The sequence below is a fragment of the Symphalangus syndactylus genome, chromosome 7 (assembly GCF_028878055.3).
Source record: "Symphalangus syndactylus isolate Jambi chromosome 7, NHGRI_mSymSyn1-v2.1_pri, whole genome shotgun sequence".
Lineage (NCBI taxonomy): Eukaryota > Metazoa > Chordata > Mammalia > Primates > Hylobatidae > Symphalangus > Symphalangus syndactylus.
In genome coordinates this window covers 142,881,901-142,908,800 of record NC_072429.2, presented here as the reverse complement: position 1 = coordinate 142,908,800, position 26,900 = coordinate 142,881,901, and the positions used below count along the sequence as shown (strand labels likewise).

Below are 26,900 nucleotides of genomic sequence, written 5' to 3'. Positions count from 1 at the left end.
GTATGTAACAAACCTGCATGTTGTGCACATGTACCCTAGAACTTAAAGTATAATTAAAAAAAAAGAGAAAAAGAATTATTAGTACAAAGCAAGGAGGCTTGAAGGAAGTTAGTCTGTAAAAGAAACTATTATTTCTAACACTTATGATTTATTCTTTAACAAGAAGGGAAACTTTGAAAAGGAAACTTTTTACTTTCTACACACCATCTCTACTAAAAATACAAAATTAGCCAGGTGTGGTGGCACATGCTTATAATCCCAGCTATTCCAGAGGCTGAGGCAGGAGAAGCACTTGAACCCAGGAGGTAGAGTTTGCGGTGAGCAGAGATCACACCACTGCATTCCAGCCTGGCAACAAGAACGAAACTCTGTCTCAAGAAAAAAATAAAATAAAATAAAAAATAAAATAAAAATCAAAAACTAGTTGTCAGTGAAAATGGAGAAAGACCCCTAAAAAATGTGCCCACCCCTCGCCCAATAAGGGCAGGAAAAACATAGCAAAAATGATCAGAATCAACTTTTACAGAGCTATGGAAATTAATCAAAGGCTTTCATCATCCCAGGGGGTGTTATTCAATTAAACGGGTGACCATCAGTAAGAACAGTGGCCTTTGTGGGTTGTAGCTTTCCCTGGTTCAGCCCTGCCCTCCAGCTCAGTGGTAATCTTGGAAATAAGAACCTACATTCCCAGTTACTGTGGGAGCAAAATGCCCTCATTCGCATAGAACGTCCGTTATTGAACGTGTCTGACAGCTCCCGGAAGACTCCTACCACATCAGCTCAGGGCTTGCCCAGTGCCAGCTGCCTGAGGTGATGGGTAACAGTTGCCACAAACAATAGACTAAACAAAAAGCTAAAAAGGAAGAGCAAGGGAATGAGATGTCCACAGGGGCTTTGAAAAGCCCAAAACATTTTTGGGAATACAGGTCATATACACACGGAGGACTATGGATATACTCAGGAGAGACCTGAAAAAGCCCTAAACTCTCACCTCTGGCTGACCTTGAGGCTCTATACAAAGGGAAGTCTGAGGAAGAGAAATTTAAAAAAAGAAACAAATATGAACTGGGCCTCAGAGACCTGTGGGACACTATTAAGCATACCAACATATGCATAATTTCAGTCCCAGGAGTAGACTAGACAGAGAAAGGAGTAAGAATACTTAAAAAAAAAATAATGGTCAAGGCTGGGCGCGGTAGCTCATGCCTGTAACCCTAGCACTTTGGGAGGCTGAGGCAGGCAGATCACCTGAGGTTGAGAGTTCAAAACCAGCCTGACCAACATGAAGAAACCTCGACTCTACTAAAAATACAAAATTAGCCAGGTGTGGTGGCTCACGCCTGTAATCCCAGCACTTTGGAAGGCCGAAACAGGCAGATCACCTGAGGTCGAGAGTTCGAAACCAGCCTGACCAACATGGAGAAACCCCGTCTCTACTAAAAATACAAAATTAGCCAGGCATGGTGGTGCATACCTGTAATCCCAGCTACTTGGGAGGCTGAGGCAGGAGAATTGCTTGAACCTGGCAGGTGGAGGTTGCAGTGAGCCAAGATCGCACCATTGCACTCCAGCCTGGGCAACAAGAGTGAAACTCTGTCTCAAAAAAAAAAAAAAAAGGCCAAAAACGTGCCAAATTTCACGAAAAACGTGAATCTGCACATCTAGTTTTTTTGTTCAACAAACACTAAGTAGAATAAACTAAAGGAGACACATAACAAATTGTTGAAAGACAAAGACTCTTGAAAGCAGCAAGAGAGAAGTGACTCATCACATAAAAATAATTCTTGGCTGGGCGCGGTGGCTCACTCCTATAATCTTAGCACTTTGGGAGGCCAAGCCAGGAAGATGACCTGAGGTCAGGAGTTCAAGACCAGACTGGCCAATATGGCAAAACCGTGTATTCAACTGCAAACAGGGCCGGGCATGCTGGCTGATGCCTGTAATCCCAGCACTTTGGGAGGCCAAGGCAGGTAGATTGCTTGTGCCCAGGAGACCAGCCTGGGCAATATGGTGAAACCCTGTCTTAAAAAAGCCAAGAGTGGTGCACGCCTGTGGTCCCAGCTACTCAGGCGGGTGAGGTGGGAGGTCAAAGCTGCAATGAGCTGTGATCATGCCACTGCACTCCAGCCTAGGCAACAGAGTTGAGACCCTATCTCAAAACAAACAAAACAGCCGGGCACGGTGGCTCATGCCTATAATCCCAGCACTTTGGGAGGTCGAGGTGGGTGGATCACCGGAGGTTGGGAGTTCGAGACCAGACTGACCAACATGGAGAAACCCCATCTCTACTAAAAATACGAAATTAGCTGGGCGTGGTGGTGCATGCCTGTAATCCCAGCTATTCGGGAGGCTGAGGCAGAATCGCTTGAACCTGGGAGGCGGAGGTTGCAGTGAGCCATGATCGAGCCATTGCACTACAGCCTGGGCAACAAGAGCGAAACACCGTCTCAAAAAAAAAACAAAAAAAACAAAAGGATAAAAAAAAAACAAAAAAAAAGGACCAAAAAACAAAAACAAAAGGCCAACACTATTTATACACCATTTACAATAACTGAAAAATAATCAAAGATCTAAGTTTAAGACCTAAAACCAGAAAATTCTCAGAATAAAACATAGGTAGGCCAGGCATGGTGGCTCACACCTGTAATCCCAGCACTTTGGGAGGCTGAGGTGGGTGGATCACTAGGTCAGGAGTTCAAGACCAGCCTGGCCAACATGTGAAACCCTATCTCTACTAAAAATACAAAAATTAGCTGGGCATGGTGGCGCGCACCTATAACCCCCCTCTCAGGAGGCTGAAGCAGGAGAATCACTTGAACCCAGCAGGTGGAGGTTGCAGTGAGCCGAGATCGCGCCACTGCACTCCCGCCTGGGCAACAAGAGTAAAACTCTGTCTCAAAAAAAAAAAAAAAAAAAAAAAAAAAAAATATATATATATATATATATATATGTACACGTGTATATATACACCAGTTGCCAATAATAACATGAAAAGATGCTTTAGCTTCATTAATCATTAGGTAAAGGCACATCAAAACGAAAATGCGATGCCACTTCACACCCACTAGGGTGGCTGTAATCTACAAGATGGACACTAGCAGGGCTGGGTGTGGTGGCTCACACCTATAATCCCAGCACTTTGGGAGGCTGAGGCAGGTGGATCACCTGAGGTCGGGAGTTTGAGACCAGCCTGACCAACATGGAGAAACCCCATCTCTACTAAAAATACAAAATTAGCCGGGAGTGGTGGTGCATGCCTGGAATCCCAGCTGCTCGGGAGACTGAGGCAGGATAATTGCTTGAACCCGGGAGGCGGAGGTTGGAGTGAGCCGAGATTGTGCCATTGCAGTCCAGCCTGGTGACAAGAGCAAAACTCCAACTCAAAAAAAAAAAAAAAAAAAAAAGATGGACACTAGCAAGTGTTGGTAAGAACGTGGACATTGGAAGAAGCCAAAATATTTGTAAAAATATAAAATAATTAGTGGGGCGTGGTGCTGCATGCCTGTAATCCCAGCTACTCGGGAGGCTGTAGAAAGTAAAAAGTTTCCTCTTCAAAGTTTCCCTTCTTGTTAAAAAATAAATTATAAGTGTTTCTTTTAAAGACTAACTTCCTTCAAGCCTCCTTGCTTTGTGCTAATAACTCTTTGTTAAGCCCTATCCTATGTAGCTGTTAGGTATAAAGGAATAAGGACATTCTATGTCCTTGTACTTTAACCAAAATACTTGTGTTAAACATGCTCACAGACACGTAGTACATTCTATGTCTTTGTACTCTAACCAAGATATTTGTGCTGGACGTGCTCACAGGCATGTCTCAGCTTACAGCCTATGCCCCTTCCTTATTTGGGAATATTATTACTTTTGTAAGTCCTTTAGTAAGCAACTTCCTCTTTTCCTCTGTTCTCCATTGCTTTTACCTATTTAAAAAAGTTTTTAAACTGTTATCCCATCGGGTTCAGGTCTGGCTCCAGCCAACAGAGACAGGACACAGTAGCAGGGACAAGCTGCGTTAAGAGATAAAAATTGCTTCCCTCCTTTATTCAGGTATGCTCTCGCCATCATTCCATCTGCAAGGAGCACCCTTTCTGCAGAAAGTAAAATTGACTTGCTGAGAGAACTTTTTGTCTGAACGCTGATCTTTCCTTACGGTACCAGGGAACAAACATTCTGCTTCTAAATAAACATTTTACATATAACAGAGGCTGAGCCCAGAGAATCACTTGAACTCGGGAGAAGGAGGTTGCAGTGAGCCGAGATCTCGCCATAGCACCCAGCCTGGGCGACAGTGAGACTCTGTCAAAAAAAAAAAAAAAAAAAAAAATCAGGGAGGGAGAAACGTGGAGCCTGAGCCCATGTCATTACTGAAAATCAGAACAGAAATCCTACCTCCCTAACAAAGCAACCTTGCCATTCCTATGGTTCCCTTCCAACACTTGTATAGGTAGGGAGAATTCTGCACAAACTACTCAGAACACAAGCAAGGTATCCTTTAGCTTTTCCCCCCACGTATGTATTTTCATGATTGTGCTTTAAGTGACTGCCAAAGTCCTGTTAAAAAACAATTGAGGCTGCCAGGTGTGGTGGCTCTCATGCCTGTAATCCCAGTACTTTGGGAGGCCTAGGTGTGTGGATCATCTGAGGTCAGGAGTTTGAGACCAGCCTGGACAACATGGTGAAACCCCGTCTCTACTAAAAATACAAAATTAGCCAGGCATGGTGGTGCACACCTGTAATCCCACTACTTGGGAGGCTGAGGCAGAACTGCTTGAACCAGGAAGGTGGAGGTTGCAGTGAGCAGAGATCGCATCACTGCACTCCAGCCTGGGCTACAGTGCAAGACTCCATCTCAAAAACAAAACAATTGAGGTCAAAGCCCAGCTAAAATGCCTGGAGGGTGATTTTGTATCAGATGTCATCTTACAAAGAGAACAGGAGACCACAACAGAGATTTCTTCTTGGAAAATAGGAGACTGACAGATGAGTCTCCCTTGCTGATTTAGCAGGGGAGGCCCCTGTGATGCCCACCTAGGAGGTGTTCCTAGGCGTACTGAGAGGCAGGGGAAACCAGCTAGGCTAGGGTGGGGACTGCAGGCATCCACCCAACCTCAGAGGAAGTATTCACTGGAGAAAGTGACTAGAGGCTCCAACCTTTGGGACAAGGGGGCTGAAGACAGGCAAGTTAATGATGAGGCTACCAGTCACAGTGGGGTTCCCGATACCCCCTCATTCCCACTGAGCCTCAAACAATGCTGGACACAGAGAACATAAGCCCACCCAGCAGACATGTGTTTCCTCTGCAGAAACTCTGGAAATCGCCTAGGTGCTCACCCTGGGAACCCTCCGCCCATCCCCCAACTGTGGAGCCCCATCAATAGACTAACCCCCAACACCAGGGGTCTCGTGTCAAGGGAAGCCTCCCGCAGGAAGACATGCCCCAGTGAAGAGGCAGTGGCCTAGAGTGGGGCACAGGGAGGGCACCCTCCTCGGGACCTCCCAGACAACAGGCCATTTGGGGACACTGTACTGACAGGACCCTGGCCCTCAGATGATTCTAAGATGCTGTGGCTTCTCCAGGCAGCACAGCTCTGATTCTCGAGGCCTGTGCATGGTTGTGTGGCTGCGGCGCCTTTGCCTTCCTGTGACCAGAGGGCTCTCTAGCTGCAGCACCAAGGTCTCTGACATGGCCCTGGCATCACCTAAAGGCCACAGGTTTTTCCTTTCTTTTGGAACAGACGGTGGTCTTCCCAGTTCCTTTCAGAGTCCTGGTACAACAGCCTGCTTCTCTCCTTGCTGGCCCGTCAGTGCCCTCTCCTGTGGGGCTCTTGTCCCTGTGCCCCGCCTGCTCCTGGGTGCTGGCTCCACTGTGTTGCCTGCCCAGCCCCTCGTGGGCATCTCACCTGGGCTGACTCAACTCCGAGGACAGCAGGCCAGGTGCTCCTCCCTGCTTCATCCCAATCCCACACCAAGGTGCTGGCCTTGCCTGGGCCCCATGCCATGCACCCTGGGCCTCCTCTGCAGGGCTCCAGCTCCAGCCTCTTAGTCCTAGCAGTAGAGATGGTGTCAGGTGGTTTCTGTGTGCCTCAGCTCCTGGCAGGCCCTCAAACCATGGCCATGGTGTATTCTCCTTCCCAGCACCGCTCCTGGCACAGTACCACACAGCAACGCACACAGCCCTCTGAGCCTGCACGGCACCCTCCAGGGCTGACAGTGCACCTGAGGCTCACCTCCCAGGGCTGATGCAGCAGCAGAGCCCTGGTTGGCAGGAATGCTACCCAGTAAGTGGACTACAGCAGCCCTTGCCAGGGAGGAGATGTGAGGAATGCCAAGCCCTGCAGACAGAGGCTTCTCACCCCCATGCCCTGGGGCCCTACATGGACAGTGGGCCAGGAGCTCAAATAGCTGCTGAAACAGACACTCATTTATTTCCCCGGAAGGAGGCAGAATGGGGTCCTTGGGGAGTCTCTGTCCCAGCCCAGACAGGCAGATCTCACTTCCAGAAGAGCACATTCCAGAAAAGCAGCCAGCAGGGGTAGAGGCCCAGGGACAGCAGTGGGAAGAGCAGGGCACCATAGGTGTGGTGCTCCAGCACACCCTGGGCCAGCGCTGCCAGGAAGAGCTGCCAGCCCTCGGCCAGTGACAGTGGCGCCTCCTGCAGCTCCCGCCACAGGAACAGGCTGCCAAGGAGCGTGGCTGCTGGGCTCGTCAGCACCAGCAGGGCAGCATAGAGGGTCCTGGGTGGAGAAGCAACATCAAGGTAGGCTCCATGGTGGGGGCATGGGCACCAGGTTGGGGGAAAGGGCTATTGAATGAGGGTGTGGTGTGTGACGACGGCACAGGCGTTGGGGGAAGTGGGGCTGATCCGTACATACCGGGGCCCATGAGGCTTGGCAAGCGCAGCGGCAGGCACCATGGTGGTGGCCAGCAGGAAGCCCAGGGAGAAGTTGGTGAGGGCGATGCAGCCCAGCTGCAGTGCTAGGTAGATCAGGGCTACCAGCTTCAGTGCCATCCAGCCCCTGTCTGGGGCCTGTGTGCTTACCACCCTGCAAGACAAAGGGCTCAGAGGCAACTCACAAGCTGTCTGCATGTCCAGGGGACCTCTACCCCTGCCCCCCACAACCAGCCCAGCCTCTCACCGGTGGGTATTGTGGGGCAGGGCCAGGCCAGCTGCATAAATCGCCAGCAGTGTCAGCACCACAGCCTCAGCCTCTGCCACTGGGAAGTGCTGGGTGGCAATGTGTTGGCCCAGCACTGGCAGGACATAGAGGGCCAGTCCCATGGCCTGCGAGATCAGCAGAGGTGCCACGAGCGAGGCCAGCCCCACACCCTGCAGGGCACACAGGCTCTTGGAGATGGGCCCTGGGGCCAGGGGATCCCCAAAGACCACCACCATCCCACTAGCTGAGGCTAAGTTGCAACACTAAACACCAGTCAAACCCTGGAAGCCCATTCCAACAACAGAAGGGCATGCCATCACCTGTGATGGGGGAAGGGGGACACTGGGGCCAGGGGTCCCCCCGGGCTCCTCAAGGCCCATTCCGGCCTCATGCAGCTGCATCCACAGTTCCAGAGCGTAGCCCAATCAAGGACCCCAACAAGAGGTGTAACGGGATCTGCCCAGAGGGGGACCCAGGGCTCACCCCCGTACCCCACCCCCTCTCAGGATGGAAGACTCTCCCTAGCCTAGAGTTGAGGAGACTGGAGGCTGATCGCAAGTAGATGGCAAGGGGCAGAGGATATCTTGAGACCAAGGACCAGGAGCAAGAAGCCGACAGCGGGCATGTAGAGGCCGATGGAGACGAAGCGGGAGAGGCCGGGGAGCAGGTAGAGGAAGAAGGACTGGTGCAGGCGCTCCAGGAGGTGGTTGAGCTTGCGGCACATGCCCTCCAAAGCCCTGTCAGTGTGGGGCAGGTTCACAGCTGGCCAGAGCCACCAGGCCATCCCCCACTCCGCTCCAGCTAGACCCCATCCTGGGCATGGAAAGGGGGGGACCAGAGACTACTTACTTGCCCACTGCCACCAGGTCATACTTGTACTGGCGGAAGCTATTGATGCCACGCAGGGTTAGGGCCTCCACACGGTAGCGCAGGAAGAGGCCGTGGGAGCCGTGGGGGCGGCCGGAGGCCTGCCGCAGAACCATGAGCAGCAGTGTCTGCAGGCCCTGCAGCGGTCCGTCCAATGATGTCCAGTCCTGGGGCTGCAGCTTTAGAGGTGCAGGACAGGATGAGACAGCCCCTCCCACAGACCCTGTGCCCTTCAGCCCTCAGGCAGGCAGGCAGCCCCACCTTGCCCTGAAGCGTGCATAACAAGCCCCCTTTCTGGCAGAAGGTCTGGAAGAGATTGAGTAGGTCAAGGTTGGGCAGCTGCCCGTTGAGCCCCTCCACAGCCACATCGAGGCTGGTGACCACATCACTGCTCAGCTCCAGGGCGATGGCCGCCTGAATGGCCCCAGCTCGGCCCTGCAGGGGGGACGACTGCATGCCTGTAGGAGCAAGTGAATGAGCGCTAATGGGGGATCTGATGAGGACAGTGACCCTGAGAGGGGGACCAGGGCAGGCAGGACAAGAGAACCTACCGGTGACATTGACATCGTGGTAGGCTTCAAGCCAAGCCTCAGTGCCCAGAAGGTCATGTTCTGTTATCAGGAAGATGATATCTTTGGCCCAATAAATCTGCCCTGGAGGCCAGAAGCAGGATCAGCAGGGTCTGGGGCACTGACCAAACCCCTCCATGGCCAGCAGCCCTGAGACTCACCCCGGAAGTGGGCAGCCAGTGCCAGCAGCAGCCCCACAGCCTGGCTGTTGGTAGAGTCAGAGCCACAGGGCACGGTGAGCACAAGCGACTCGGTGCTGGCAGCACGCGGGGCCCGCAGGATGCCGTACACGTTGGTGCCTGACACCATCTGTATGCAGTATCGGTGGGGGGAGCCTCAGTGTAACTTTGTGGTAGGGGGTTGAAGGCCCCCCCCCTTTCCTAGCCCTCCAATGCCCACCAGGGATTTCCCTCCCACTGAGCTTCCTGGCCCCATGACACCCCCCCAAGGTGATACCCAGCCCAGACCCCTCCCTCCAAGGTGCTTTCTGGGCCCAGGCACACCCCACTCCCCCAGTACATAGCGCTCGTGGGTCTCATCTGGGAAGGGCAGTTTCCGGGAGAAACTCTGCGTGTAGACCTCCAGCCCTACTGACCGCATCGTCCGTTCAAGCCAGGCCACTGGCAGAGCCCTGCAGACACGAAGGGAGCCTCTGAGCAGAGCTCCCCGGCCTTAGCCACCACTGCTCGCCCCATACGCCCTGCTCTGCCGCTCACCCCGACTTCTTGCGGTGGGCAGCGAAGTCCCGGGCAAAAGCCCGGGCACGGTCTCCGCCCGCAAACTGCTCCTCCACCATGGTGGAGCCCATGGCGTTCTCCGACATGTAAGTGCGCTGGCTCAGCGGCGGGAAAACCAGCGCCAAGAACCAGGCGATGCCCGCCACGTAGCTCAGCACGCTGTGAGAGAGGACGGAGGGGCACCGGAGCGTCAGCGGGTCCTGAGACGCCGGCCCGAGGCCACAACCTCCGCACCCGGGGTCGATCGCGCGGGTCTAAGAGACCTAAACCCGGAGTCCTACATCGGGACGCCAAACCCAAGGGCTAAGCCTGGGCCTGATACCCTCAGTGCTTCCAGAGGGCAGGAGCGGAAGGGCGCGAGCAGCCGGAGGGGCGCGAGCAGCTGGAGCGGCCCCGGCCCTCGATGGGGACCGCGCATGGGGCCGCCGGCAGCGCGAGTCCAGGGCCCTCGGGTCCCCGCCTCCCGGGGCCCTGTCCTCACCACAGCGGCGCGTTGAGGCGCAGAACGAGGCGGGCGAGCGCGCGCCGGCGAACCGGGTCCGACAGGAGGCCCATGGCGGGGCAGGGCGGCGCGGCTACGGACCCTCTCCCACCTCCGGACCCTCTCCCGCCTCCAACCACCGCCGCGGTGCCCGCAGGCTGCTCCTGTCAGACCCGGGGACGCACGCTCGCTCGCACTTCCGGTCCCAGAGACGCTCGCGAAGGCGCGCATGCCCAGAGCAGAGGGCGCGCCCCTAACACCTTGTACTGCCGGCGCGCAAGCCCAGAGCAGCCGGCTCGAGAGTGGGCGGTGCTGGTGAGGCCGGCAGGACGTGAACGGGTTTGGGAGTCCGCTAGGCGCTGCCCCCAGGAGAGTCGGACCCGCAGTGCACCGCCCCGGAGGGAGCTAGGTAGCCCTACAGCCGGAGGACAGCAGAGATGCCCGACAGCAGGCCGAGCTGTTCGGGGGCAGCGAGATAGCGCCGGCTGGAAGGCCCGCAGGAGTCAGAGGTGATGAGCCGGGCAGGTGTGTGGGAAGCCGGCGGCGGTCAGAGAATGGATGCCACGCGAGACTGCCAATGACTCAAGACGTCCCAGTGGAGTCACAGAGTGAGCCCAGCACCGAGGTTTTCAGTCAGATGACTGCAGAGAAGATGCTGATGGCACTACTGGCCAAAACGGGCTTCACTGGAGCTGGGGTGTGTGCATTATAAAGTGGGGGAGCATATTGTCACTGTCCAGGCCAGGAGATCCTTGGAATATTAGGGGAGAAGCAGTCCCAGGGTCCAGACTGCAGGAGCTGGTAGTCGGGGCTCAGGCAGGTAGGTCTGTGGGCCAGAGGTGAATGGAGAGTTTGCTCAAGAGGGTGCACTTTGGGAAGGTGAGGTGGGCGGATCCTTTGAGATCAGCCTGGACAACAAAATGAGACCCAGTCTCTACACAAAAAAAATTTCTTTTAAAATTAGCCAGGTGAGTGGGGCATGCCTGTAGTCTCAGCTCAGGAGGCTAAAGTGGGAGGATCACTTGAGCCTGGGAGATCCAGACTGCAGTGAGCCGTGATCACACCACTGCACTCCAGCCTGAGCAGAGCAAGACCATGTCTCAACAAACAAAATCGTGGTGGGCAGAGAGAAGGGTCAAAGCTGAAGACTCCATGTGAGAACAGGTATTTTTTTTTTTTTTTTTTTTTTGAGACAAGAGTCTTGCTCTGTCACCCAGGCTGGAGTGCAGTGGTGCAATCTTGGCTCACTGCGACCTTCAACTCCTGGTTCAAGTGATTCTCCTGCCCCAGCCTCCCTAGTAGCTGGGATTACAGGTGCCTGCCACCACACTAGTTTTTGTATCTTTAGTAGAGATGGGGTTTCACCACGTTGGCCAGGCTGGTCTTGAACTCCTGACCTCAAGTGATCCATGAGAACAGGTAATTTTTGCACTTTTATTTTTTTTTAGATGGAGTCTTGCTCTGTCACCCAGGCTGGAGTGCAGTGGCACGATCTCGGCTCACTGCAACCTCCGCCTCCCAGGTTCAAGAGATGCTCCTGCCTCAGCCTCCTGAGTAGCTCGGATTACAGGCATGTGCCACCACCCCCAGCTAATGTTGTATTTTTAGTAGAGACGGTGTTTCGCCATGTTGGCCAGGCTGGTCTCAAACTCCTGACCTGAAGCAATCTGCCTGCCTCAGCCTCCCAAAGCTCTGGGATTACAGGCGTGAGCCACCATGCCTGGCTGTTGTACTGTTAGAGCCCAAGGTAAGCAGTAGGAAAAGCCCAAGGGGCTCCAAGCCATAGTCCAAAGGCTGTGGGACATGGCCCCCACATCTCTAGGGTGGGTACCCAGAGCCGGCCGAGTTCTTCCTCAGCCCTTTGCTCAGGGCCCCCGATCTGCTGGAATAAGGGTAACAGATTCCTCAGTCTAATGGCCTGGCTCATCTTGCCAGGCCCTGTCTCCTGCTCAGCTGCCTTGAGTCCTTATTGGGACATGCTGCTTTTTCCACCCAGGGCCTCCCCCACAGCAACCCCCTAATCCACTGTTCTCTTCAGGGTTTGAATCAGGCTACACAGAGATGGGCAGTTCATGTGTGGGCGAGGGTCCCTGATCATCCCCAGGAGCCAGCACCAGACCAGGCTCTGCCAGGCTTCACATGGCTCTGAAGTGCTGTTGGGTGATAATGTACAGTGAGGGGTGTGTGGGCAGAGGAGGGTTTTATTCTGGACATGGGTGGCTGGGTGGTCAGTCCCCCAGCAAGATAGAGGCCTCACGCACATGCTGCCGGACCACTCGGTCCAAGACGGTGTGCACATCTCGAGCAGCCTGGGCAGCAGCCTCCAACACCCGCTCCAGGTGGTCCTCGTGCAGCCGGGCATCCATCTCAAGCAGCGCAATCTGTCCTGAGGCTGGCAGCAGGGCCAGGGCCAGCTGGGGGCCACCAGCTGCTTCCTCCACATGGCTGAGGTCCGCCAGGGCTGTGCCGTCCACGAAGCCAGCTGAGCACGCACACACAAAGTCTCTCATGGGTATCCCAGCATCCAGCACTGCCAGCGTGGCTGCATTCACACAAGCTGCATAGGTCCCACCATCTGCCTGTAGCACCTGCAGGGAACCCAGGGTGTCAGTCTATCAGACTCCCTCCCCAACCCCATCGTACCCTTCCCTCCCTGGATTGACGGCTGCAGCTGGCTCACCTGCACGTAGATATCAATCTGGGAACGTGGGTGCAGCTGTGTGAGGATGGCTGCCTCGAAAGTCTGGCGGAGCTGCAGGCCCATCTCACAGGACTTACGGTCCCCATGTGGCCGTCGCTTGCGCTCACCTGTGCTGAAGGTCGCTGAACTATATTGACAGTTCACTAGGGCCCTGTCCGGCAGGGCTCGAGCCCGGGAGCCCCGGATCTGGAAGAGGACAGACACATGAGCCAGGCCCACTCCTTCCAGCTCACACTCCACTGTCCTCTGTGGGTCTGCCTCTCCCTCCACTTTCAATGCCTCAGCAACGGGCAGCTAGGTTACCTCCAAAACAAAGCCCCCTGTTTTGCACTCTCTGTCTTGCATGTGTCGCCCTCTGGCACCTTTTAATTGGCTTCCTTGTGTCCATCCTTGCCCCCTTCTCTGCCAACCCAAGTTTACAAACATCAAGGCTGATTGTCTCACCTACACACTCAAATCCTAATTACCTTACAAAGGCTTCACATTACATATGAAATAAGATCCCAAATCATTTCCCTGGTCTACAAAACCCTAAGTCTTCACCTCCCCGGGAACCCTCAACCTGATTTGGAGTTATCCCCTCTTTCCCCACCAGCAGTCTTTCTGCTCTGCATAAGTGCCTTGCTTGTTTTCACCACCGTGGTCTTCGCCCTCCTGGTTCCCTCCGCCTGGAAAGCTGAGCTCTCACACTCATGCGCTAAGCAAACACTCTTTGAATACCTTCGCTGGCCAAGCACAGTTACAGCGCTGGAAACACAGCAATGAAACCAGATAGTTTTATGTAAAGTTCCGTCTTTAGGAAGCTTATGTTCCAGCGAGGAAACAAAGGGGAAAATGCTTAAGCAAAATAGGCATTTGAGATTGTAGGTGCACAAAAGACAAGGGTTTATTGCAGGGAGAGAAGTACCGCGTGGATAAGGTCGTCCTGGGAAGGAGTGACGTCGGAGTAGAGCTGAGAGGAGAGGGAGCGAGTGGGGGAGTGCCTGGCACGTTGAAGAGCCGCAAAGAGGAGGAGGGCGCAGGGACAGAGCCTGATGAGAAAGGCAGGGCCACCGCGCAGCACACTAAGGACTTGCGTTTACTGCGAGTGAGATGCGGTGCTGAGCATCGGCTGTGTAGACTGAGGCGCGCCGGCCGTTGCCCCTCAAGTCCCCGAGCCTGTGCTCAGCCCGGCTGCCCCGCAGCTCCCGCGGCCACACGATTCCCCATCCCGCACGCCCACTCGCCTCGTGCGGGCCGTAGACCACCGCCAGCGCCTTGGTGTTGCCCTGCTCGATGTAGGCCGAGCCGTCAGCCTGCGCGAACACGCCCATCCGCGCCTGGATCTTGCGCAGCTCCCCGGCGCGCCGCCCGTCCACCCGGTAGCCCTGGTCCGACAAGAGCTCCAGCCCCGCCATGCTGCCCGGCCGCCAGCTCCGCTCTCTGCGTACTTCTCTGAGCCGCGGGAGAACTACAGCTCCCGGCGGCTCCGACCTCCCCGAATCTACGGTTTCCGGCGGTCCGCCATCACTTCCGGTTCCGGGGAACTACAGCTCTCCGCGGCCCCAACCTCCCTGGATCTACAGTGTCCGGCGGTCCGCTGTCACTTCCGGTCCCGGGGAACTGGAGTTCACCGCGGCCCCGACCTCCCCGGATCTACGGTTTCCGGCGGTCCGGCTCCACTTCTGTCTCCGGGGAAGCAGCGGCTGGGCCTGCAGCCGTTCCCGGAGCTGTGCCACGGGTGCAAGGAGGTGGGCGCCCGCCGAAGGAGGAATTCCCCAGTCACGCCCTCGTGACCAGTGGTGCCTGCATTCAGCCCTTCCCCGCGCCCCAAGTGTGAAAGTGGAAGGATGAACCCAGTGGGTTGCGACACTGACAGAAGGCATTGAGCGGTCCTAGGAAAGTGACCAGGCTGGTGTCCCAGGATGGTCCACACCTGGCACCTCTCCAGTCTTCTCATGCCCTCCCTTTACACCGAGCTTCCACACTGCAGTCAGGTGGGCCTCCCTTTTCCCTTTAAGGATGCAGATTTCCTCATCCTTTCCAGAGAGGGGTTGTATGTCTGTTTATCTCTTGCCACTTAACCTCAGCGGCTTCAAATAATACCAATCATTCTATTATTATGTCCTGCAATCTGGGGTTGTCTAGGCTCAGCTAGGTAGTTTGCACTTAGGATCTCTCCTACAGTTGCTGCCAGATGGTGGCTGGGGCTGTGAGCCATCCTAAAGCTTTCTCCCTCGCATCTTTGGTGGCTAATGCTGGTGGCAGGCCAGGACCTCATCTGCGCCTGTCAGGCAGCACACCTACATGTGCTTCTCCATGCAACCAGGGCTTCCTTGCAGTATGGCATCTGGGTTCCACGGGTAGCCTTCCAGGACAACAAGATGGACAACATGTGCATGGTATTTTTAGGACCTAGCCTCAGAAGTCACATAGTGTCCCTCCTGCCAGACTCTGTGGGTCAAGGCAGTCAGACAGATCTGCCCAGGCTTAAGGGATGGGGACAGGGACCCCACCCTTCAGTGGGAGGAGTGTCAATATTAGACTGTAGGAAGAGCAGGTGGGCTAGGGAAATGCGGTCTGCTGCAGGGGCCCAAGTTCAGCTGTCACAGCATCCCCTCCAAGGTGGTTATGCTCTCCTGAAAGACTGAGAGGCATGAGAGTGAGTGAGCAAGCCACAGCCCTGCTGCTGCAGCTGGTCTGAGGCCATGATGGGTCACCATCCTCTGCCACTGGCCACCCCCAATTCCCCACCCTCTGCTCTACAGCCACTCTGCTTACTGTGGAGCAGCCCAGGCCCTTTTCCCCTTGCAGCCTGAGCTCTTACTGTCCCTGTTCTTACTGAGTCATCGTTTTTTTCGTTTGCTTCTTTGTTTTGTTTTGTTTTTTGAGATGGAGTCTTACTCTGTCACCCAGGCTGGAGTGCTGTGGCACAATGTCAGCGCACTGCACCCTCCACCTCCTGGGTTCAGGTGATTCTCCTATCTCAGCCTCCCAAGTAGCTGGGAAGCTGGGATTACAGGCACCTGCCACTATGCCTGGCTAAGGTTTTTTTTTTGGAGACGGAGTCTCACTGTCACCCAAGCTGGAGTGCAGTGGCACAATCTCAGCTCACTGCAACCTCCACCTCCTGGGTTCAAACGATTCTCCTGCCTCAGCCTCCCAGGTAGCTGGGATTACAGGCACGTGCCACCGTGCCCTGCTAACTTTTTTTTTGTAGTTTTAGTAGAGATGGGGTTTCACCATGTTGACCAGGCTGGTCTTGAACTCCTGACCTCAGGTGATCCAACTGCCTCGGCCTCCTGCCACCGTGCCTGGCCATTACTGGGTTGTTGTTTCGGCTGTCTACTGACAGTCCTTGCTGCATGAGGGAAGACTAGACGCCCAGGGAGCTCTGTGGACTGTCCACCCCAGTTGTGTAGCATTGACTGTAGCAACTCAGGACAATGAGGACGATGTTGGTCTTCAGCCTAAGGAGTTCAAAGTGGGCCAGTGATAGCTGCTACTTCAACATCAGTGGAACCTTTGCTGCGTTCCCTGGTGGAACTATTCACCTTCAGGAACTAGGCCTCCACCCTGGCAGCATTCCAGATTTAGGATTATGGGGCCACTCCTACCTCACACCTTTGGTTCTCTGACCCTCATACTCCAGCTTTAGGGTACACACATGGGTCGATTCAAATTTTGGAGGCCTAAAGCTTATACAAATTCAGGGGCCATGAGAAGTATCCCCAAGACCCCTCCAGAGTAACCGATTGGCTAGAAGGACTCACTATAGACTTGTCTTCACGGCTAAGATTATTACACAGAGAGGATATAAGTCTGAATCAGCAAAGAGAAAAGGGGCGTGGGATGAATTCCACAGGAAATCAGGCATGAGCTGGCCATGTCCTCTCCTGGTGGACTCTACAGGAAGAAGCTGGAGCTGTGTGTGTGAAATGCTGTCTGCCAGGGAAGCTTCCTAGACACTCAGCGCCCTGGGGTTTTATGGAGGGCTGGTCACATACACAGTCTGTGCCAAGCATGTGCCCAAATTCCAGACCCCTAGAAGCAACACAGGTGTTCAGCATGAGCCATGTTTGTACAAACAGTCTAGGCACAGTGAGACACACTTACCAGAGAGTGGGGGAACCATCCCAAAACCCAAGTTCCCAGACACCCACTCTTCAAACTTGCCTGTGAAGAAGAGCTTCTCAGGCCTGCCGTTAACTCTTCTAGCAGTCTCCTTTTGAAACATAAGACAAAATTTATATCCAAAACTAAGTGACTAGTGAGAAAAGAAGTCCCAACACATAACAAACATTTTAAAAGTTGACAAATACTACAAACATCACAAAATGCAGAAAACCTGCCTGACATATTTGACTCCAACAGGTTTCCCCCGCATTTCTTTGATGCATTCTCTGATGCTCTCTTAAGATGACAACACTTTTTATAACGTAACCTTCTACATGTAGAAAGAAGATGTCAGACGCGGTGGCTCGCGCCTGTAATCCCAGCACTTGTGGGAGGCAGAGGCAGGCGGATCACTTGAGCCTAGGAGTTCAAGATCAGCTTGGACAACATGGCAAAACCCCGTCTCTACAAAAAATGCAAAAAATTAGCTGGACATGGTGGTGCATACCTGTGGTCCCAGCTACTTGGGAGGCTGAGGTGGGAGGCTCACTTGAGCCCAGGAGGTCAAGGCTGCAGTAAGCTATGTTGGCATCACTGCACTCCAGCCTGGGCAACAGAATGACACCCTGTCAAAACGAAAAACAAATAAACAAAAACCAAGAAAGAAAATGATTTAGTTTCTCCTCTCACATGTTTGATCAAAATTTAATTTTATTACTTAAGTTGCTTTCAGGTAAAAGCTCCTTTGGGTAATATGTACATTTTTAGAATTGTCATTAAATTTGAGGAAACCGCTTATCAAATTTCTTCCACATATGAGCCATAACAGTTCAGGGCTTGGCTGGGTGAGGTTGCTTATGCCTGTAATCCCAACACTTTGGGGAGCTGAGGCAGGAGGATTGCTTGAGGCCAGGTGTCCGAGACCAGCCCGAGCAACATAGTGATACGCTATCTCTACAAAAAAAATTTAAAAATTAGCTAGGCATGGTGGCACACACCTGTAGTTCCAGCTACTTGAGAGACTAAGACGGGAGGTTGGCCTGAGCCAAGGGAGTTCGAGGCTGCTGTGAGCTATGATAGCGCCACTGTACTCCCGCCCGTACCACAGAGTGAGGCTGTCTCAAAAAACAAACAAAAAAACCCAGAACCACCCCCCTGCAAAAAAAATGAATTTGAGTTTGGGTTTTCTTGTTTGTGACTAATGTTAGATCCTCTTTGAGTTGACACTTGGCCAATTTTGTCAGCTTGTTGTGTCATGACATGCAGCCGAGGGAGGTGGGTGTTTCTGGAAGCCATTTCTACACCAGAATGACTAGCGATAGCATAACTGTATCAGGAAGTGACTGTTCCCGCTAAGCCCAAGCAAAACGTAGCCTCAACTCAACCTCCCAGGAGCTGGACCCTACAACACCCCCTCCAGCTCTATGCAGCAGGGGAGGGGGTAACTGATGGGGGTAACTGATGGCAGGTGGCAGGGGGAAGAGACAGTTTTAGCTGGTTGTGGTTAAAATATTTCACTTTTGCAAATTTTACGAAATATATGACTCTGTAAATACTTTGCTCGGGCCCAAGCCGGGAAGGGGCTGTGGGACTGAGGATCCTGGAACTGATCCCCGAGATTCCTGGTGAGCCTGTTTCTCGAGCCCCAACTCCTTACGGCAGCACAGGCGCATCCCAGCAGAAGTGCCCCACCCTGGAAGGGGCTGACATCCAGCTGGCAGCGGGGCAGGGCCTTCAGCAGGCTTTGCCACTATTCCGTTGGGCTGACAAGGGTTTGGGAGACAATGAGTCCCAGGAACATGAGCTCATTGCCACACAGTAGGCTCTAAGGTGGGTTGTTAGGATTTTTTTTTTTTTTTTTTTTTTATTGAGACTGAGTCTCGCTCTGTCGCCCAGGCGAGAGTGCAATGGCACGATCTTGGCTCACTGCAACCTCCGCCTCCCGTGTTCAAGCGATTTTTATGTCTCAGCCTCCTGAGTAGCTGGGATTACAGGCGTGTGCCACTATGTCTGGCTAATTTTTGTATTTTTTTTTTTTTTTTTTTGAGACGGAGTCTCGCTCTGTCGCCCAGGCTGGAGTGCAGTGGCGCAATCTCGGCTCACTGCAAGCTCCGCCTCCCGGGTTCACGCCATTCTCCTGCCTCAGCCTCTCCAAGTAGCTGGGACTACAGGCGCCCGCCACCACGCCCGGCTAATTTTTTTGTATTTTTAGTAGAGACGGAGTTTCACCGTGGTCTCGATCTCCTGACTTCCTGATCCACCCGCCTCGGCCTCCCAAAGTGCTGGGATTACAAGCGTGAGCCACCGCCCCGGCTTTAATTTTTGTATTTTTAGTAGAGATGGGGTTTCACCATGTTGGCCAGGCTGGCCTCGAACTCCTGACCTAGTGATCTGCCTCCCGTGGCCTCCCAAAGTGGTGGGATTACCGGCGTGAGCCACCATACCCGGCCGGTCGTTAGTATTTAGCATGGTCCAGTGGGAGGGAAGACATTCCGAAAGCTTGGGTTAGAGGTGCTGGTGGGGGAGCTGTAGGCAGGAGGAGCAAAGTTGCGTTCAGAGTAGGTGTCGGTTCTGGGAAGAACAATTCGCTGCTCCTCCAGGTGGGAGGGGCCTGAGGTCTTTGTTGTTGTTGTTGTTTTTTGAGAAGGGGTCTCATTCTGTTGCCCAGGCTGGAGTGCAGTGGCGCGATCTCGACTCACTGCAACCTTCGCCTCCTGGGTTCAAGTGATTCTCCTGCCTCAGCTTCCCAAGTAGCTGGGATTACAGGCACCTGCCACCACGCCTGGCTAATTTTTGTATTTGTATTTTTAGTAGAGATGGGGTTTCACCATGTAGGCCAAGCTGGTCTCCTGACCTCAGGTGATCCGCCCGCCTCGGCCTCCCAAAGTGCTGGGATGACAGGCGTGAGCCACCATGCCAGCCACACTTGAGTTCTTTGGTTTCTGCTGCTGTGGGTTGGACATTCAGCAGTCAGTAGGACCATACAGAGCCACTATCCCTGCCACCATGGCCACTCTGTTCATGGGCCTTTGCATAAGCTAAGCTTTGACATCTTTGCCTGCAAAGCCCAGAGTCTGGGCCCCTTCAAAGGCAGTTACTGTTGCCTGCTCTTCATCCTGTGTGACAGTCACACCATCCTGAAGTCAACATATCAAAGGGACACCTGCACCCCCTGTTTATTGCAGCACTAGTCACAGTAGGCAAGATACGGATTCATCCTACGTGTCCATCAGTGGATGAATGAGTAAAGAAAATGTGATGTGTATACACAATAGAATACCCTTCAGCCACAGAAAGAATGAAATCCTGTCATTTGCAGCACCCTGGAGGTTATAATGTTAAGTGAAATAAGCCAGGCACAGAAAGACACACATGGAATGTTCTCACTCACATGTGGGAGCTAAAACAGTTGATCTTGTGGAGGTAGACAATAGAACGATGGTCCCCAGAGACTGGGAGTGGTGCTTGTGTGTGTTGTGGGGCAATGGTGAAGAGAGTTTGGTTAATGGGTAGGTAAACATACAGGTAGATAGAAGGTAAAAATTGTAGGTCGGGCGCGGTGGCTCACACCTGTAATCCAAGCACTTTGGGAGGCTGAGATGGGCAGATCATTTGAGGTCAGGCATTCAAGACCAGCCTGGCCACCATGGTGAAATCCCATCTCTACTAAAAATATAAAAATTAGCCTGGTGTGGTGGTATATGCCTGTAATCCCAGCTACTTGGGAGGCTGAGGCAGAAGAATCGCTGGAACCCGGGAGGTGGAGGTTGCAGTGAGCTGAGATTGTGCCACTGCACTCCAGCCTGGGCGACAGAGCAAGACTCCGTCTCAAAAAAAAAAAAAAAAAAAAAAAGAAAAGAAAAAGAAGGTATAAGTTCTAAAGTCCAATAGCAGAATAGGGTGACTATAGTTAACAACAAGGCATTATACATTTAAAAATAGCTTGAGGCGAGGACTTGAAATGTTCCCGACACACGGAAATGACACATACCCAGGTGACGGATGTCCTAAATACCCTAAGACATGATCTTTACACTTTCTGTGCATGTAACAAAGTATCACCTGTACCCCATAAATATGTACAAATTTATTTTATTTTTTAATTTTTTTTGAGACAACATCTCACTCTGTCACCCAGGCTGGAGTGCAGTGGCACGATCTTGGCTCTCTGCAGCCTCGACCTTCTGGGCTCAAGCGATCCTCCCACCTCAGCCTCCCTGGTAGCTGAGACTGCAGGTGCATGCCACCACCCTCAGATAATTTCTGTGTGTTTTTTTGCAGAGATGTGATCTCGCTATGTTGCCCAGGCTGGCCCTGAATACCTAGGCTCAAGTGGTCCTCCCGCCTTGGCCTCCTAAAGTGCTGGGATCACAGGCATAAGCCACTGCACCTGACCCACATGTACAGTATGTATGTATCAATACAAAATATAAAGAGTCACACTATCCTCTTTCTTTGCATGTCTCATCATTTTTGTAGAAAACTGGACACTTTAGGCTGGGTGAAGTGGCTCACGTCTGTAATCCCAGCGCTTTAGGAGGCCGAGGCGGGAGGTCAGGAGTTCAAGATCAGCCTGGTCAACATGGTGAAACCCTGTCTCTACTAAAAATACAAAAAATTAGCCACGTGTGGTGGCGTGCACCTGTAATCCCAGGCTCAGGCCTGTAATCCCAGCTACTTGGGAGGCTGAGGCGGGAGAAGCACTGGAACCCAGGAGGTGGAGGTTGCAGTGAGCGGAGATCGCGCCACTGCACTCCAGTCTGGGAGACCCAGCGAGACTCCATCTCAAAAAAAAAAAGAAAGAAAGAAAACTGGACACTTTAGAGCGTATATCACATCAACTTTGGGTTAGGATTGGCCGATGGCCCTTGTGATTTTGCTGCTGTTTTTTCATGTTGTTTATTGGCTTGCCTGGGCCAATTCCATGTATCTGTTTGCCCCACAGTGTGTAGCTTCTAATGTCTCTGCTCAGCTCCCCCCTCCTTATTTTTAAAAACTTCTGGCTTCCTAGAAATCACGCCTGGGTCAGCCCAGTTTAGCGCTTGCCACCAATTGGTCAAAGGTTGTGTTTAACCTCCCCAAGCCAACGAGGCTACTGTAGGTCTCTCAATTTCTCTGAAAAAAAAAACAAAAAAAAAATTTTTTTTTTCGAGACGGAGTTTTGCTGTTGTTGCCCAGGCCGGAGTGCAATGGTGTGACCTCAGCTCACTGCAACTTCCGCCTCCCAGGTTCAAGGGATTCTCCTGCCTCAGCCTCCTGAATAGCTGGGATTGCAGGCGTGCGCCACCATGCCCGGCTAATGTTTTGTATTTTTAATAGAGATGGGGTGTCATCATTTTGGTCAGGCTGGTCTTGAACTCCTGACCTCAGGTGATCCACCTGCCTCAGCCTCCCAAAGTGCTGAGATTACAGGCATGAGCCACCACGCCCAGCCCCAGGTTGTTTTTTTTTTTTTTTTTTTTTTTTTTTTTTTTTTTGAGATGCAGTCTTGCTCTGTCGCCCAGGCTGGAGTGCAGTGGTGTGATCTCGGCTCACTGCAACCTCCACCTCCCAGGTTCCAGTGATTCTCCTGCCTCAGCCTCCCAAGTATCTGGGATTACAGGCACCCGCCACCACACCCAGCTCAATTCTGTATTTTTAGTAGAGACGGGGTTTCTCCATGTTGACCAGGCTGGTCTTGAACTCCTGACCTTGTGATCCACCCACCTCAGCCTCTCAAAGTGCTGAAATTACAGGCGTGAGCCACCACCCCCAACCTCCTCCCAATTTCCTTCTGTGTCCTGACCAAAAATCAGAGGGCCTTGACCATTTTGTGACTCATCAGCCTCAGGTTTTTTCCAGCACGTTTGAACCCGCACTGGGACCTTGAACTTTCCCAGGCACTAATAAAGTTATCTGGGTTTACTAGAAAGAAACTGGCCCGGCCCTGAGCCAAATGCCCTAAACCCACACATAAACTCTGTTCCCCAGCCCCCTTGCTTTGGGCACACCCGGGCAGAACAGCTCTTTTCTCTCGCTGTTTCAAGGACTGCTGCAGCCCTCTGTCCCTGAGTTCCCCTAATTAATGCTCTGGACTAGTCACCCTGGCGTTGAGTGCTTCTTTCTTTGGAATCCCAATAGGCTCAATCTTGTGACAGTTTGGGGCCCTCCCTTGGGGGAACCCCCATGCTGCTGTTTTTGGGGTGATTCCAGCCTGGGGTTGGGTGGGATGAAGCAGCTCCATCCTTTGCTGATGGATGTGTGTGTGGTTGGAAAGCTTTCCAATCTGCTCCGCATTCAGCAAGCGTGATGGGCTAAATAACGACCCCAAAGATACTCAGGCCCGAATCACTGAAGCCTATGAATGTACCTCATTTGGCAAAAAAGACTTTGCAGATGTGATGCAGTTAAGGAGCCTGAGGTGGGGAGGTGATCCTGGGTGACCCAGTGGGCCCTGAATGTCATTCCAAGCATCCTTTAGGAGGGAAATGGAGGGAGATTGGACTACAGGAGAAGAGAAGGCTGTGGGACCACCTGGGTAGAGATCAGAGTGATGCGGCTGCAAGCCAAGCAGTGCCAGCACACACCAGGAGCCGGAAGAGGCAGGGCACCTGCTTTCCTCTGGAACCTCCAGAAGGAACCATCCCTGTGAAAGCCTTGATTTTAGCCCCATAAGACTCATCTTGGACTTTTGGTCTCCAGGACTGTAAGATAGTAAGTTTCTGTTGTTTTAAACCTGCAAGTTTGTGGTGATTTGTGAGGGCAGCAATAGACAGCCAGCACGCCCAGCCACTCAGCCTGTGTGCAGCCTGGCACCGGTGCAGAGGCTTCTGGACGCCCAGGGGTGGATGCGGTATCTGCAGTGTCCTTTCTTTGTCGTCTCTGTCCCTGGTTCTCAGCTACACTCCAGGCTGGCCTGCCATTTCATTTGCTGCTATCAGTTTCACACAGCTGTCCGCTTTTTCCTAATTGCTCTCCACTGAGCTTCCCACAGCCTGCTATGCACCTTAGGCATGACTTTCCCACACTGTGCTTCCTAAGGAAGGCGGCCCCATGCAGCCGCCAGCCCTGCCACCGCCTCTCACTGGGGCAGCATCTGTGGACCTGGGTGTGGGCGTGGTGGCCTGCTTCTCCCAGAGTGAGACCCCTGTGCTGTGGCAGGTGTTGGGGGACGGGAGGCCTCGTCTTCTCTGCGTGTCCCTCCCTGTGTGGTGCCTCTGCCTTGCAGCCAGGAGCTGGGAGGAAGGAACCCGTGTTCTCAGCTGTACCTCCTGGAGTAGAGCTTTTATGGCAGAGCCAGGGACCAGGGGGAGCAGGCTGAGCTCAAGCACCACAGATTCCCCCTGTTCTGACCCAGACTTAGTAGATCTTCTTGAATAAATGCTTTCTTGCTTTGCTGTATGCCCCTTGGTCAATTTCCAAAGTGAGAGTGCCACACAGCCCGCTGGGCGTCCTGCCCTGTGTGGGGTCTCAGGTGGAGGCCCGGAGAACACAGAGCATCACTTCCCCACACTCTTCCCGCACAGGCCAGTCAGATTCCCAAGCATGAGAACTGGACTTGCCTCCCAAGGGCCAGGGCAGCGTGTTCATCTAAAGTGGCAGCCATGGTGGTGGTGTCAGCTGAAGAATGGCGAGGTTCATACATTTGGAAAGGAGAGCTTTATTTCTCATAAAGGGTTGCAGTCTCCAGGGTGGCCATTCTGACAGGCAGGGAAGCGTAGCCTCCAGTCAGAAGTCAAAAACAGACACTTCATGGGAGGGGCAAGGGGAACGGGAATTTATGCTGAAGGGAGTGGCCAAATGTACATATTCAATGACCTGCAAGAGGAGTCATGAATATTTATGAAAGGGGAGCACACAAACGCACAACTGAGCTTCACACCTCCCCATGGGACTCATGTTAAAAAAATGGTGGCATTATTGTGATCAGAGGGTGGGGTTTTCAGGCTTCCAGCATCAAATGGTGCAGCAGAGGACATGAAACCCCTCTCTGTGCTTCCTCCATAGCCATAGAGCCACTCTGTGGCCAGTGGTCTCTATCAGGAAGGAATGCAGGCCGGCAGGTTGTTTCGGCAGGTTGAACCTCCGCCTCCCAGGTTCAGGCGACTCTCCTGCCTCAGTCTCCCAAGTAGCTGGCATTACAGGCATCTGCCACCATGCCTGGTTAATTTATGTATTTAGTAGAGATGGGGTTTCACCATGTTAGTCAGGCTGGTCTCAAGCTCCTGACCTGAGGTGATCCATCCGCCTCAGTCTCCCAAAGTGCTGGGATGACAGGCGTGTGCCACTGTGCCCGGCCAACACATTTTCTATCTTTGTTCATCTTGAACTGTTTTTATTTCACCTTCATTTTCAAAAGTGGTTTTCCTAAATACCAGATTCTTGCTTGACAGTGTTTTTCTGACTTTGAGTATGCCATCCTATTGTCTTCCGGTCTCCACTGCTGCTTCTGAGGAGTCAGGTGTTCATCTTATTTGGGGTTCTCTTATATGTGATGAGTCATTTTTTTATCTCATTACTTTCAAAGCTCTCTCTTTGTCTTTGCTTTCCAGTATTTTTACCATAGTATGTCAGCTCCTGGAAGCTGCCCACATTCCTTGCTATGAGACTCCTCCAGCAGTGGAGACTCTCCCCTGTGTGGAATCTCTTTCATGCTTTGAGTTTTTTCCACTGGAAAGAGACCCGTCCTTTGAAATGATCACATGATTAGGTTAGGCTCACCCAAGACCATCTCCTTTATCCCCCAGCAGTGTCAAACAACATAACCTAATCGTGGGAGTAAAGTCCGTCTTATTGACAGTCCTGAGGATTATGCACAGCATGTACAGCAGGAAATCCTGGAAGCCTTCTGAGAATTCTGCCTATCATGCTCTACCCTCTGGCTTTGATTGTGTGAGTTGAAAGTTGACTGACTGAGCCTCTCATTCTTTTTTTTTTTTTTTTTTTTTTATTTGAGACAGAGTCTCACTCTTGTTTCCCAGGCTGGTGTGCGATGGCGTGATCTCAGCTCACTACAACCTCCGCCTCCCAGGTTCAAGCGCTTCTTCTGCCTCCGCTTCCCGAGTAGCTGGGATTACAGGCATGCACTACCATGCCTGGCTAATTTTGTATTTTTAATAGAGATGGGGTTTCTCCATGTTGGTCTGGCTGGTCTCAAACTCCCTACCTCAGGTGATCCGCCTGCCTCAGCTTCCCAAAGTGCTGGGATTACAGGCGTGAGCCCCTGCGCCCAGCCGAGAATTACTTAAATTGTCACGATTTCTGTTGGGATTCAGTACAGTTGCCCCCAGTCTCCTGGAGCACTAGTCTCAGGGGCGCTGTCCCTACTCGCACAGGTGAGGGGCCCTGCGATGGCTCCACTCGAGTAGCCAGGGAAGGGAGTATGAGAATCCCAGGACAGTCTACAAATCAGCAAGTGGAAACTAGGCCCATCAAACAAGCAAAAGAGAAAAATGATGTAAAATACATAATAATCATAATGTAAGAAAAAGCCAGAAAACCAAAGTAACTGTGCAGAAGTGTCCCTTCAAAGACAGATTGGATAGAAGAAGAAAGTCCTTTATGTGATCTAAAATGCAAGCCACTGTCACTGTTGAGGGTGGCTCTCCTGTCCCTGGGGAGGTGTGTCTTTAGGTCCTGGTCCTCAGCCTCTGGTGGGCCGCCTGCCCCATCCCCTTCCTTGAGGTTATGGCCCAGATGTGGTGCCTCTTCCAGGGCACCTGTCTGCTCGCTGCGCCCTCCATGTGACAATGCCAAGGCCCTGTCCCCCCAGAAACAGGCCCAGCCTCCCTTGTGGTGGCTCCAGCACTGCCTGGTGCATCCCTTTGCCTGCAGCCCCGTCCCGTGCTCTCCTAGCATGCTCTCAGCTAGCTCTGCCCCTGTAGCCCTGGCCTGCCCTGGTTGCTGCTGTCCAGCTCCTGCTGTTCTGGGCCCCATCCTGCAGGGCAGCCACGCACCCACCCTTCCTGATCCCTTCAGAAGCTGTGCCAACCGTGACTGCTGAGATACCATGCCCGGTTGGCCAGGCCTGGAGGCTGTGGCTGGTGGCCAGTGGGCAGTCAGATGGGTGGGTGCGGAGGCCTGAATCTCATATCCCTTCCCCCACAACACACCTGGGCTTGGCTGGGTCAAAGAAGCTTCCATCTTCTAGGAGGAGGATTCTTGGAGGGAGCCAGAGACCTGGGACAGTTCTGGGCACCCACTGGTCATTTGGCCCATAGGGGACCAGAGGTCAGAGGTCAGGCCAACCCTGCCGAGGGGGTAGTTGGACCTGCTGGGTCCTGACCCTGAAGGCCCGGAATGCGGCTGAAGTGTGGG

The 26,900-nt window shown here is 53.0% G+C and overlaps 2 protein-coding genes and 1 long non-coding RNA gene across 6 annotated transcripts; 1 reads left to right on the top strand and 2 right to left on the bottom strand.

Moving 5' to 3' along the window:
• Positions 1-6,396: 6,396 nt before the first annotated feature.
• GPAA1 (glycosylphosphatidylinositol anchor attachment 1) lies at positions 6,397-10,092 on the bottom strand. Of its 3 annotated transcripts, none has more exons than XM_055287616.2 (12): positions 9,809-10,092; positions 9,307-9,486; positions 9,110-9,221; positions 8,752-8,899; positions 8,573-8,674; positions 8,283-8,479; positions 8,004-8,200; positions 7,738-7,891; positions 7,475-7,570; positions 7,134-7,324; positions 6,870-7,040; positions 6,397-6,731 (listed from the first exon to the last, which is right to left on the bottom strand). In XM_055287616.2, exons 1-12 carry the CDS (start codon positions 9,880-9,882, stop codon positions 6,488-6,490), a joined length of 1,866 nt encoding a protein of 621 aa, XP_055143591.1. In that variant the 5' UTR covers positions 9,883-10,092; the 3' UTR covers positions 6,397-6,487. The 3 variants fall into 3 exon arrangements, with proteins under 3 accessions (XP_055143591.1, XP_063499094.1, XP_063499095.1); XM_063643024.1 differs by lacking the exon at positions 9,809-10,092 and adding an exon at positions 9,650-9,668; XM_063643025.1 differs by lacking the exon at positions 9,307-9,486 and having other exon boundaries at positions 9,809-10,064.
• Positions 10,093-10,482: 390 nt separating this feature from the next.
• Positions 10,483-16,967, bottom strand: EXOSC4 (exosome component 4). Of its 2 annotated transcripts, XM_063643032.1 has the most exons (4): positions 13,736-14,055; positions 12,489-12,695; positions 12,070-12,396; positions 10,483-10,634 (listed from the first exon to the last, which is right to left on the bottom strand). In XM_063643032.1, exons 1-4 carry the CDS (start codon positions 13,904-13,906, stop codon positions 10,569-10,571), a joined length of 771 nt encoding a protein of 256 aa, XP_063499102.1. In that variant the 5' UTR covers positions 13,907-14,055; the 3' UTR covers positions 10,483-10,568. The 2 variants fall into 2 exon arrangements, with proteins under 2 accessions (XP_063499102.1, XP_055143602.1); XM_055287627.2 differs by lacking the exon at positions 10,483-10,634 and having other exon boundaries at positions 11,992-12,396; positions 13,736-16,967.
• Positions 14,374-17,276, top strand: LOC134737149 (uncharacterized). Its single transcript, XR_010121793.1, has 2 exons — positions 14,374-14,485; positions 16,946-17,276. It is a non-coding gene; the product is annotated as an uncharacterized lncRNA (long non-coding RNA).
• The last annotated feature ends 9,624 nt before the right edge of the window (positions 17,277-26,900 follow it).

What these genes read in the sequence shown, in the direction of transcription:
- GPAA1 (XM_055287616.2), bottom strand. Translation starts at nt 9,882, where the DNA reads ATGGGCCTCCTGTCGGACCCGGTTCGCCGGCGCGCGCTCGCCCGCCTC. An exon ending in GCCCACCGCAAGAAGTCGGG is followed by an intron (nt 9,222 to 9,306) that starts GTGAGCGGCAGA and finishes TCGTGTCTGCAG; the next exon opens with GGCTCTGCCAGTGGCCTGGC. An exon ending in GCCAAGCCTCATGGGCCCCG is followed by an intron (nt 6,732 to 6,869) that starts GTATGTACGGAT and finishes TTCTCCACCCAG; the next exon opens with GACCCTCTATGCTGCCCTGC.
- EXOSC4 (XM_063643032.1), bottom strand. Translation starts at nt 13,906, where the DNA reads ATGGCGGGGCTGGAGCTCTTGTCGGACCAGGGCTACCGGGTGGACGGG. An exon ending in AGATTGATATCTACGTGCAG is followed by an intron (nt 12,397 to 12,488) that starts GTGAGCCAGCTG and finishes GGTTCCCTGCAG; the next exon opens with GTGCTACAGGCAGATGGTGG. An exon ending in ACCGAGTGGTCCGGCAGCAT is followed by an intron (nt 10,635 to 12,069) that starts GTGCGTGAGGCC and finishes TCTGGCCCACAG; the next exon opens with ACCTACCTGCCTGAGCCCCG.